The 12,536-nt window shown below is 44.4% G+C and overlaps 1 protein-coding gene across 1 annotated transcript in view; it reads left to right on the forward strand.

The window, feature by feature from the left end:
- Positions 1-11,029: 11,029 nt before the first annotated feature.
- Positions 11,030-12,536, forward strand: part of RAPGEF5 (Rap guanine nucleotide exchange factor 5) — a 249,036-nt gene continuing 247,529 nt past the window's right edge. The window contains exon 1 of the mRNA XM_088457353.1: positions 11,030-11,443. Coding sequence (XP_088313479.1) covers positions 11,045-11,443 — 399 coding nt within the window. The 5' untranslated portion in view covers positions 11,030-11,044. The remainder of the gene's footprint in view (positions 11,444-12,536) is intronic.

Here is a 12,536-nt window from a genome sequence, read left to right on the forward strand (position 1 = left end):
AGGAGGGAGCTAGAAGTCGGCAACTCTGATTTATATATTGAGAACATTAACCCCCAAATGTCTTAATGTAGAGATAGAAGTGAAATAGTTTCTGGATTAAATTGCATTATGTATCCGATTATGCAATCCAACTTTATTTGAGCATAAAGGGCCTGATTCAGCATGGATTGCAATTGCAGCAGCGTACGTAGATCGGCCAATGGTGCGTACTGCGCATGCACTGCAGTGCGTGGGTTAGGATTGCGATCACACTGTAATCACGCACGCAAATAGAAAGCCATCGCAGAGTGAGTGATGGGACGTCAGCATTTGGGGCTGGTGACAGGGGAGTGGGCGGAGAAACCCAGGCGTGCCTGTCCGTTTGAAAGCCGTTACATAGGTGTGCATAAATTAGCCACTGCGACGGCATACGCAGCATGTGTACTCACTGCGTGCGACGAGACTTGCTATTTCTGAGACAGGTCAGACCTGCTGTAATTGTGCATGAAGGGCCGATGTTACAGATGTATAAGCAGGACTGCGAGGTATTACTGATGTGAGAAAGCAGTAGTGGGCGTCTCTATGCCTCCTACCAGAAAATAAGTGAAGGGGAGCATATAACAACATTCCTCGCATGTGCTATTGAGCAGAAGGAGACTAATATAGCAAAGTAGAAAAATCCATGTGCTGTACGCTGTAACTTATATTGTTATACACAAATCATCATCTGTAAGAGACTGCATTTTACCATGCATAGGGCTTATATCTCAAAATATAAAGTCAATGTGACCTGAATTTTTTTTCTGCGGTAGTGAAACATTTTGAAAAAAAGAAAATTGATTCATTTAACAAAAGGGACACACAATATCATCCCCAACTATGCTGGGTTACTGCTGACACTTGTTTTTTTTATTATTTTTTTTAAAGCATTTTATCAATTTTTCAATAGTCCAAAATAGAAAGTATTGACATTGGGACCATACAATTCATCATCAACAGGTAAACAATGCAAGAATAATACAGCGTACAAACATAAGGATGACCCAAGAAGCAGCTAAATGGCAAAAGTACCCCGCATGGCACATTCATGTATCAGTAAAAAAAGTCTTTGTGGTCCATAAGACAGAAGTCACAACAATAACAAAATACTACGGTGATCCTGCAGTAGCATGGGCTGAGGCATAACACAGGATTATGATATGGGGAAGCAATACTGTATATGTGAGACACAAGTTTTAACAACCCGTATAACACAAACCAATACCAGCAGCACCATCAAAAAATAATAAAAAAAACATAGAAAAATGTAGGCAATAAAGGGGTAAAAGGGTGGGGAAGAGGGGAGACAAGTCAAAGGGTCTTAGCTTAAAGCATATGTTTTCCATTAACTAGATGTCTAATGTAATAAGGCACTTAAAAAGATAAAAAAAATTTTTTTACTGCAAACTGAAGCATAAATAATCATGAGACCTGTCTGAGAAGGTACCAATTGGTGGATTCAAACATCTTCTGGATCTGTTGTTGAACAGTAGGGTCTAACTTAACAATATATGTTTCCCACTTTTTATAGAAACGATCCACCCCCATCTCAATCTCCGGCAATACGGCCTGGCGATCATAATAGATCAGTTTTAGCACTACAGCCTTAACCTCAGCAAATAAAAGAGGGTTTTCTTTTTGATCCAATGCATCAAAATGACACTTGTTTTTATCTCTAATTTTAGAGTCAATTAAAACCTGTAAAATGGGAAATTAGACAGAGATGTGATAGGCTGGTTGAACCTTTGAATGTTTTATGACTTTTATCTCTAATGGCCGGTGATAGACACATCTTCTGAGCCTCACAAGCACTGGAGAGGTGGAGGCACTGGGTCAAATTCTTCACTACCATGGGGATTGTGCCATGAGATTAGCGCCTGATTAGTTAATCATGATAGCAGTCTAATTAGCTGCCACTCACAGAGCACGCTCCTCGTTGATAGCTGTGTGAGCGTTGCCTGACAGCTCCAGCCCACTCTACTGGCTCTGCCCTTCCTGCGCTTGTTTAGAAATTTGCAATGCCCATTCAAAAAAATTATTGTAAGCGAAAAGATCCCATAGGGAGAAATAAGTACATTTTAAATCCTACAAGTAAACAAATATTCTGAAACAAGCTTCTCTTATACCCCTTTTACACTGGAGCTAAAAGCCGTTATTGCAGGGTTAACCCGGGCAGCTCCTTGGTGTAAAAGGGGTGAGGGTTGGATCGCTGGGTCGAGTGACCCGGCAATCCAACCCAGGTAAATAGCAGGGTTTAACACGGGAGTAGCCCGTGAAAACCTGCTGTGTGTACGGCGCACTCCGGGTCTTGATGACCTGCAGTGCGCCGCAAGCTGGCCGATTGGTCCGGATTCAGTGGCGCTTGGAGATGACGTCATCTCCAAGCGTCCACTTTCACGCCGGAAAAGCCAGGTCTATGCAGACCCTACTCCGGTGTGAGCGGCGCCGACTCGGGAATATCCCGAGTCGGCGCCTGCTAAAATTCCGGGTCTGATCCGTATAGGAACTCTGGGCCTGATTCAGAGCCGGACGCTATTTGCGGACGGTCGTTCAGGAAAAGGGGGTGGCTATTCAAATGAACCGTTCGCTCTTTGCGGTCTGTTGACGCCTCCATGTCTGAACGAGCGAACAAAACTTGCGGTCGTTTTTTGGATAACTACGCTCGCATCCTACATCATGTCCGCTATTTATTAGATTAATCGAGTACATCGACCAGCGTATGAACTGCTCGCTATTCTTGTGGTTGGTTTTTCCTACCACAATCTTGTGAGCAGTTCTGACTATAAAATAACCCAGTGACGTGGTCAATGACGCTGCTGTATTAATTATGCACACCCATAAAACGCCCGTTTTGACCTTTAAGCACGCCTGCGTTCGGATCTCCACTCCTCGTTTTCAAACACCTTCCCCTGTTACCACCCACATACGCCTCCTCCTGTCACTCAAAATAGCAGGCATTCGCTATTTAGCAAACAAACGATTTTCGGCCGCACTGACTGGTTCACTTATGCGTATTAAAATCCGTATGCATGCGCAGTTGGGCAAACATCGCTTGGAACGAACGAGCGGCTGCTTACGAGCGGCTCTGAATCAGGCCCTCTGTTCCAACTCTGGGTCAGACCCGGAATTTTGTTGGAAAAGGGGTATAAGTGTATTTTTTTCCAGACACATATTTTCTGACGAGTTTTTCTATGTGTATTATTTTTTTATTTCCCTTCTATGCATTCTATCTTTTACATGTCAATTGCATGTTAACAAGGACTGACAGTGCATTTAAGAAAAAAAAGTCCTCATAGACGCAACAATAAAAAATGGACAAAATCTACTGTATATCAAATAAATTTTTATTTAATTATTTATTCATTTATTTAACTGTACAAAGCACAAAATATAATAATATTATCTGTTTTTATTCTCCATATTTTTTTTTTTTAAGATAAAAAGGTTGAAAGGTGCCGGAAAAGGCAGCCCATGGGAGTCACAGGCTGTAGGGGGCAGATTAGCTTGATAAAGAGCAATTAGTGCAGTGCACATGGTGTTATGTGTTGGTATAGGGACAAATATATAGCTCAGAGGTACACAATAATAAGATGATACATTTTCTGGTTATATTTCTTTAGTGAAATAAAGTAATGAATGTGATTAAAAAAATTGCCTTGGTGTATGTACTATTTTCAATATGTTTATTTCCTATATTGGATTCTAATATGTATGTTATTAATGAGCTCATAATCCTAATGTGTGTGTTGACACAAATTAGGATTATGATAAATTGTTGTTCATTTATTACATATGTATTAGAATCTAATATAGGAAACAAAAATGAAAAATACACAGCGAGGCATTTTGTTTTTAATCACATTTCTTACTTTATTTCACTATCTTCACACAATTTGTTGTGCTTACTATGTTTTTGAACTATATTTCACTGGTAATATTTGAACAATATTTTATTGCAATATAATAAAAGTTATATTTTTTTCTATTTTGCACCAATTTATGACAGCTCTCTTTTTATGTTTTTCTTTTTATTGGTACTCAATTGAATTAGCTGTCATAGGTAATATCCCACAGAGTCAATATGGAGACCTAAAAATTAGACCAATACGGGGTACTCATATTAATTTTCTGCTATACCAGTGCAGAAGTATTACCCTTTCCCTATACCCTTATTTTGTATGTTTCTTTAGTCTAAGCATCTGCAGAGGATAAATTAAATAGCTCGGCAGCATGTGACATTTTAAACCATCATCTGACAGAATGGATCAATCATTTCCCTATGCATATGTATAATCCACAAATCTTGCTTCATGTAAAACAAAATGTGCGTGATATAGCATTTCATGAAATGGCTTAAAATGCAGAAAATGTCTATTTAGATTAATTTTTTTTTTTTTTTGCCTTAACTAAAGCATGGTTACATCCAGTTGCTGTAAATGAGGTAAGACTTTGAACAGCAAAACATTTTATTTTTTAACTACTTTATTGCAGATTCCATGGACTGGAAAATGAGTGTGATCATGTTTTCAAAGCTGATTGTCAACTGAAAGCTAATTGTTAACAAGTATTTGGCACAGTGCTGAGAATAGTGCATGTAAGCATTGTTCAGAAATAATGTACTAAAATCTCCCTAATATCATATGGTAAAAATAAATGTTATTAACAATAGGGAACATCAGCTATAGCAGATCTAAAAATAATTCTACATGCTGTCATTGCATCATGTGACCTGTTCAGCTATTGTGATACAGCACTGAGAGTGAGTAAAGGTACATGACGTTTAGTCTCTATAGAGCAGCACTGAGATGGAGATGGAAGTCAGGATCATGGGACTTCCGGCACCTGTTTAAATGACTTAATCTCACTAAATAAACATTACCCCTCCCCTATCTTTGTACAATGTTTTGCTTCCGCCGTTCTCCCAACCTAAACCCTTCCTGCTTTTTCACCATGCGTCTATTTTGTTGTGCTTGATCTACAGTACATTGTACTTAATGTTTGGTCACAAAAAACTAATATATACTATGAACAGTATAAAGGTACTCATATGTATGCGTTTAAGTCCATGAGAGACATGATAAGGACAAAAATGTACAAAACATATTAATAGAGTTTTGAATATAACTTTTATGCTGGGTACACACTGGCAGATACATTGCCTGATCAATTGATCGGCCAATATATCGTGTGTGCGTCGGCCAGTGTGTACCAGCGATATGTCTGTGAATGACGTCGTTCACACACATATCACGTTGGCTGTGCTGCACAGCCGATGCCCAATATATCTGAATATATATCTGCTCATCGTGCTGTGTGAACGTGTGGTCAAACAACACTTGATGCATGGGCCAGCGGTGATTGTCAGCTCAACTGGGTGGGCGCATGTAAATGTCCACCCAGTTGCGACGTCAGCCACGATGAATAGGGCAGTATATCTGCAGCTCAGTCGATCTGCTGATATATCGGTTAGGTGGGTACCCACCTTTAGAATCAGGTCTCTCTAGCATTTCAATTGTCCTATTCATTTCTACAGCACAGAGTGGGGAGGGGTGTAAAATAAAATAGCCTGACCCCTCTCCCAGAGGCTACTTGGCAAGTTCTAATTTTGTTGGGGGTGGGTGGCACCCAATGCCTAGCCCAATCTCCACCTGCATTTTTAATGCAGAGTGGACTTAAGGTGGGTACACACCTAGCAGATATATCTGTAGATGATGGTCGTTCATATACACTGAACGAGCATCATCTTCCAGGCAGCCGCTGTATGTGTACGGGTGGTTGGCAGACCGCCTATACACACTTGCCAATGGACAGATATGTCTGCAGATATATCGCTGTGCAGCACAGCCGACGGGATATGTCTGTGAACGACGTCGTTCACCGACATATCGCTGATACACACTGGCCGACGGGCACTTGATATATTGGACGATCAATTGATCGGCCAATATATCTGTCAGTGTGTACCCACCTTTAAAGAGTGGTGCAGATGTGGAATAACAAGATACGAAGATCAGGCTCACCGCAAAATTTAGGCTAGAGCGGTCTAGGATAGGTAGGGGGGAAGTCAGATAGGCGATTGTAGTAGTTAATGCGGGATGTAATTATTAGAGGTTAATGCGGGGATGACTATTTCAGACAAATATCCTTATATTTTAATGTTAGAGCTAGGATTAATAGTTGAGACATTTCAAATCTGACACATATGAAATACACATACTGCATTACAATTAGGGATGGCCATCGGTGGGGTGTCAATCGATGGGCCCATTGGTGTTTACCATCGATGGCACAAAAACCATCTCTGGTGAACCATCAAAGGTTTGCACACCCTCAATGGTCACCTCTGCTGCTGGCACAGCGGGCCGTGGGCCAATGAAAACTGGTGGCGGGGCTACGTTCCGTCCTGCCACAAAATAATACACCCTTTCCCCACACTTGTCAGCAGTAATCTAACTTGTGCCAGGAATCCATAGTCAGCTGTGTGCATGAGCCTACACCAAACAGCTCACATATTACATTTCTGTCATAGGTGAGCGGTTTGGTGTGGGCTCATGCACAGCTTTCCGTGGCACTGGTGGCGCATGTGCAGTTAGGTCCTACTGGACAAGAACGTGGTATCTCAGTGTACCGCACTTCTGGTCAGGATCGCAGAGCATCTGCTTTTTGGACCGATTTGCTTGTGATGTGATTTATAGGGGCCCAATTATTAATAAACACGCTGGGATACCCGGCATTGCCCAGGTTGAAGACTGGACCCTGAAGTACACATGCAGCCTTTGTTTACATTGTCCTCGCCTTTAAGCCCGTTCCATTGGTCCTGAAAAGGACCCCACTGTTTGCTAACATGCATGCAAACAGTGCCGTAACTACTGTGGGTGCAAGGGTTGCGGCTGCTAAGGTGCCGGAGCTGTCTAGTCATCACACAAGGTGGGCCGGGCCAGTCAGGGCCGTCAAGGGGGTCCTGGTGTCAGCGAAGTTGATTTGGTGCCTGCCAGCCAGCAGATTACAGCTGGCACACTGGCAAGTAGTCGTGGAGAGACAGTGCCACCGGTCCTGAGGCAATCAGAGCTCGCGGACAGGCAGCCAATCAGCAGTGGCCTAAAATAATCATGATTGGAACATGTGTGTATATTAGAACACTGCCCAAAGGTAGATATACAAAAGATACATTTATTCACATTTCATAGATAAACAAACAATATAATAAAATAATATAAGATGTGGCATTCAGTGAGAATAAGAATAAATGTATTTTTTTTTTTACCTCTGGGGGGACACTTTTAAGATCTTGCTATGTGGCCCACAAAGTTCTAGTTACGCCCTTGCTTGCAAACACAGAGGCTCTGGATTTAATATGAACTTGCATGAGTCATCAAGTTTGCTCAGACTGAGATTAAAAAGATAATTTGTAGCTTTCTCACAGGTTGTTGGCAGACTGACAATTTCTACTGGAACCTGTGTAATTTAAGTGTCCCCATTTTTAGGGATTGTATAACAGTGTGTGGCCCTAAAGAAGTTCAGTCTTAAGCAAAAACCTAATCCTAGTCAAACTACACCACCATGCCACATTTGGTGGAGCTAGGGCCAAAACTCTGGCTGTGCATAGATGGAAAGAAAGACAGACAGACGGACAGACACGCCTTCTCTCTTATTATATAGATATTTGTGGCTTAACCTCAAATATTTAGTATTCCCTCGATGTATGACACAGGGACCGCAGCAGATATCTCCAATACCTGCTGCGATCCCTCCAATCCAGCCAGCAGACTAAACCCCCATAGATGTGATGCTGACATATTTACCAATTCCCGGAATGCGAGGCATTCAGAGATTGGCACCCTAAGCTACCGCCATCTGTAGATGGCAGTAGCCCGCCGTAGCCTATAGGCTACAGATCCCCAACATTGGCGGCTGTGCATGTGCGGTTAGCGGGACTGCGCATGCGCAGTAGCCCTTGCAGCACTCAGAGCACATTGCAGGGACAGTCTCTTTTCAGAGCCCCTGTTACTACATGCCACCAGTAATATTGCATTCTGCAATGCGATCCTGGGCGATACCATTGCGCCCATATCGCATTGGAAATGCGATTTTTGGTAAATTCCCCCCATAGTGATAATGAACACTAGCAGCACTGCATACTACATGAATAGACCATTTTGTTTCAGTGGTGCCCCACTATTCACTCTGCTGTGATACAATAGGTAGCTGCTAGATACCTTTGTGTGCATAAGGATTAAAGGGATTATTTATCAAAGGGGTGAAAAGCCTTATACATGAAAAAGTTCCATCAGTGACAGCAGTGCACATGCGCACAACCGTCTATTCATATCTACAGAGACCGCAGTACGCAGTGATACATAGGGGCCCATTTATCATTGAATATTTGAGGTAAAATACCTGAAAACACACGTTTTCGGGGGTTTACCTCACATATTAAGTATCCCCCGGATGTATGAAGGAGGGTCGGAAACAGGTATCCCCGATATCTGCTGCGATCCCCCCAGTCCCGCTGGCAGCCGCTTTCCCCATAGGTTTTTATGGGGGATGCGATGCTGCCAAATGTACCAATATCCGGATTGCAAAGCATTCCCGATATTGTCCCCAGCAGCTAACGCCATCTGAAAATAGCATTAGCCGCTGTAATCTATGGGTACTTACCGCATATCAGCCGGCAGTGGGATCTCCCGAAACCCTCTGCCGCCAATGGGTGCTGCTCATGTGCAGTCCTTTCGGAGCCCGTCTCCCTGCATGTGCCGGTTAATACATCCGGCTGTTATGATTTTGCAATGCGATCGTGGGCGGTACTGACATTCCCTGATCGCATTGCAAAAGTGATCATTAATAAATGGGCCCCATAATCATGGTAACTGCAGCCAGTGAATCATCTGTTTATTTATACAGATGCACTAACTAGATATATGCATTGCCACTTGTGCAGCAATACGGATTGTAGTAGCACTGCAGTTCACTAATCCAGGGTTCCATTCTCCTATAGTTTTCTCTACTTCACTAGCAGCATAGTGCTCCGCTAACGTGTTACTGTGAAAGGTGCATGAGCCTTTGCAGGTCCCCCATGTACAAGTATAGATAACGCCATCTGAAAAGTGTTAAATCGAACAGGCACCGCAGTCCCCATAGCAGGTTTTGGGAATGCGATAAACTTAATGTAAATATAGGGACTGTAAGAGAAATCTGTGATTCCTCTGCATTATAACAATTGCTAAATAGAATGAAGCAGTGATAACCCCTATCCCCAGCAAAAAAAGCCAGAGAAGAAGGTTATCACCGCTTCATATAGACCTCCTAGCCACCAATGACAAATAGTTACCCTCAGGCTTAGGGCCCTATTTAATAACGATAATAATTACTTAATACCAGCAGCAGTATCGCCGTGATACTAACGCATATGCCATTGCTATTTAACATTACTTACCTCTCCGGCGAAGTCCAGCGGCGCCCTCCACAATGAAGCAGTCAGCTTATCACTGCCAGCAACAGGCTGCTACATCCTGCACATGCGCGACGGACAGTCTGCCATGCGCATTACACTTTCACCCAGCGAGTACACAGCAAAGCCTGGAAGGCTGGGTCCTAATTGGCAGCAATGGGGACAATATAGCTATCGCCATCTATAGATGGTCTAAGCAGTATAGTGACAAACAGTGGAAGACATAACCCCTTTAGTGAGTGCTAAAGGGGTTATATCTTGATGTTAAATGGGGCCTTAAGGTTCTATTAAATTAGACTTGCCCAGGGACTCCATGTAATAAGTGTGGATATATGCTGCACTTTCGGTAACTCCAGACTCGCTGCATACGAAAATCAACGAGTCCGGGATGAGATTGGACCATGATGGGGGTGAGATGAGGTGCTGTTGCTTCCACGCTGTTGCAATGGCAACTCACCCCCCTCGCGACTAATTTAATCTATCCCCTAGTCAACAGGGCTGTAACTAGGGTAGTGCGACCTGTGCCATGGCTTCCTCTTCTTTTATCCAAAGCATCTCCTGGCTTCCCCTACCTCTTCCCTGGTCCTTTCCCATGAGGCCATGGCCCTTTTTCAGGGGCAATATCTTATGTCCCTATTTAAAAAATGGTGGGGGGCTCCAATGCTCTCTCCGGCACAGGGCACCAAAAAGTCTAGTACCGGCTCTGCTAGTCAATGCTGTAAAGCAACAGGTAGTTGTCTTGTCTACATACAGAAGCAGCTCTGGGAGTCTGTCATGGATGAAAGCCAAAATATCACCAGACAAGTGTAACTGGTGTGTGGGGCTCTTGTATAGACAGTGGTTTATTGTAGGACACTATTGTAGGTTTTAAAGCATAACAACTTCAGTCATGAAATGTCAGTTGCTTGGTGACCTGCTATGACTGTCTATATGCTTGTTTACCAAAGGTGGTCTCACCTCATCAATGATTTTCTATGTATTTGACCTTTGTTGAGTTACTGGGACAGGTATATTTACTTTACAAACAGGTAAAGGTCATCTCATAAAAAGGAAACTGGGCCTTCTCATTAGCACCCAGTCACCCCTGACAACTAGGGCTGCATATATCAGTGGGAGCTTCTGCAAAAACAACAATAAATATTATATGCACCATATATAAAAGACTTTTACTATTTCCAGCAGCACCTACTGACTCCACAGCCACTATCAGCAGCAGCACGGCAGCCTCACCCTGCATTAGCGCTGTCATTGCTCCCGCACACTGAGTATAAACACTGCTGTGTCAGCAAATGCTGCTTTTATTTCTCCAATGTGAAAATGAAAACATGGCTCATGCTGCATTGGTGTGGGAGTATCCGTGCTCCCTGATTGATTGGTAGTAGTAATAGTCCTACATGAGCTGACATAGACCTGGAGAGAGTAATGCAGGGAGAGGGGTATATGTACTTCTCTATAGGTAACTGAGCTCTTTGGGCTGACATCAGTAGCAGTGTGCTGTGCGAGCGGCTGCAGCAGTGATATCCCCCTTCCTCCACCTCCTTACTGAGATACTAGGCGGGGAGAGCTGTGTGTGTGTGTATGCGTCTGACAGGCGGAGGTGTGGAGGCTGCAGTCACACCGTGCAGCACACACACAGCAGCATCGTGCAGAGGAGCTGATCCCCGGCCGCTGGAACATGCCACCTCCACCCCGCAGCACGGCAGCAGTATGACTGTAGGGCAGGTGGGGAGGAGGAGGAAGATGCAGCCCACCTCAGAGAGCAGTATCGGGGTCTCCCCCGCCGGACCTGCGCTTCCCTCTCTCAGCCGGAGCCGCAGCGTCCGGGAACAGCAAGCGCAGCTGAAACATAAGCTGAGGGAGCTGCCGTCCCTGTTGCGGAGCGGCCTGACCCTGCGGAGAAGGAGCTCGGTCTATGGAGCCTCACCCTCGCTGTCAGAGACTGAGGAGACGACGGCTTCCACTGCCAACAATGGCCCGGTGAGTGTCACTTGTCCCCAGCGAGAGACATGGGCGAGATCACCAACACCTGCACCCGTATCATTCACACTAGGCATTGCTAGGGTACCTGCATCATTCACACTGGGGGCAGCATGCCAGGGCACCGGGTTATCCACACTAGGGCAGCATGCCAGAGCACACGGCTCATTCACATTAGAGACAGCAAGCTAGGGCACCCTGGTCAGTCACACTAGGGGCAGCATGCCAGGGCAACCTGGTCAGTCACATTAGGGGCAGCATGTCAGGGTACTTGGGTCATTCATACTAGGGGCAGCATGCCAGGGCCTCGGGTCATTCATACTAGGGGCAGCATGACAGGGCACCCTGGTTATTCACATTAGGGGCAGTATGCCAGGGCACCCTGGTCATTCACATTAGGGGCAGCATGTCAGTGTACTTGGGTCATTTGATCTAGAGGCAGCATGCCAGGGCACCGGGTCATTCACACTAGGGCAGCATACCAGAGTACACAGCTCATTCACACTAAGGGCAGCATGACAGTGCACCTGGGTCATTCTCAGAAGGGCAGCAGACAAGTGCACCTGAGTCATATGTACTACGGGCAGCATGCCAGTGCATCCAAATCTTTTATACTAGTGGCAACATGCCAGGGCACCTGGGTCATCCATGCTAGTGGCAACATTCCAGTGCACCCAGGTCATTCACACTAGTAGGGGGCCAGGGGAAAAATGCCAATTCACCTAGGTCATTCACACTAGTAGGTGCAACATGCCAGTGCACCCATTTAATTCACACTAGGGGCAACATGCCATACACTCTGTTTATTCATACTGGGGGGAAACATGCCCACTTGCTCAGTTTATTCACACTAGGGACAACATGCCAGTGCACCAGGTTCATTCACGCTAGGTGTAATATGTCTTTGCGCACGGTTCATTTATACTAAGGGCAACATGAGAGTGCCTTTATTTACACTAGGGTCAACTTGCCCAGTACATCTGGTCCTTTTATATGAAGCGCATGATGCCAATGCACATGGTTCATTTACACTAGGGTCAAAATGCCAGTGCACCATGCTCATTTACTCTAGGTTCAACATGCCAGTGCACGT

Source organism: Taudactylus pleione, unplaced genomic scaffold, assembly GCF_031769625.1.
Source record: "Taudactylus pleione unplaced genomic scaffold, aTauple2 ptg000758l, whole genome shotgun sequence".
Taxonomy (NCBI): Eukaryota; Metazoa; Chordata; class Amphibia; order Anura; family Myobatrachidae; genus Taudactylus; species Taudactylus pleione.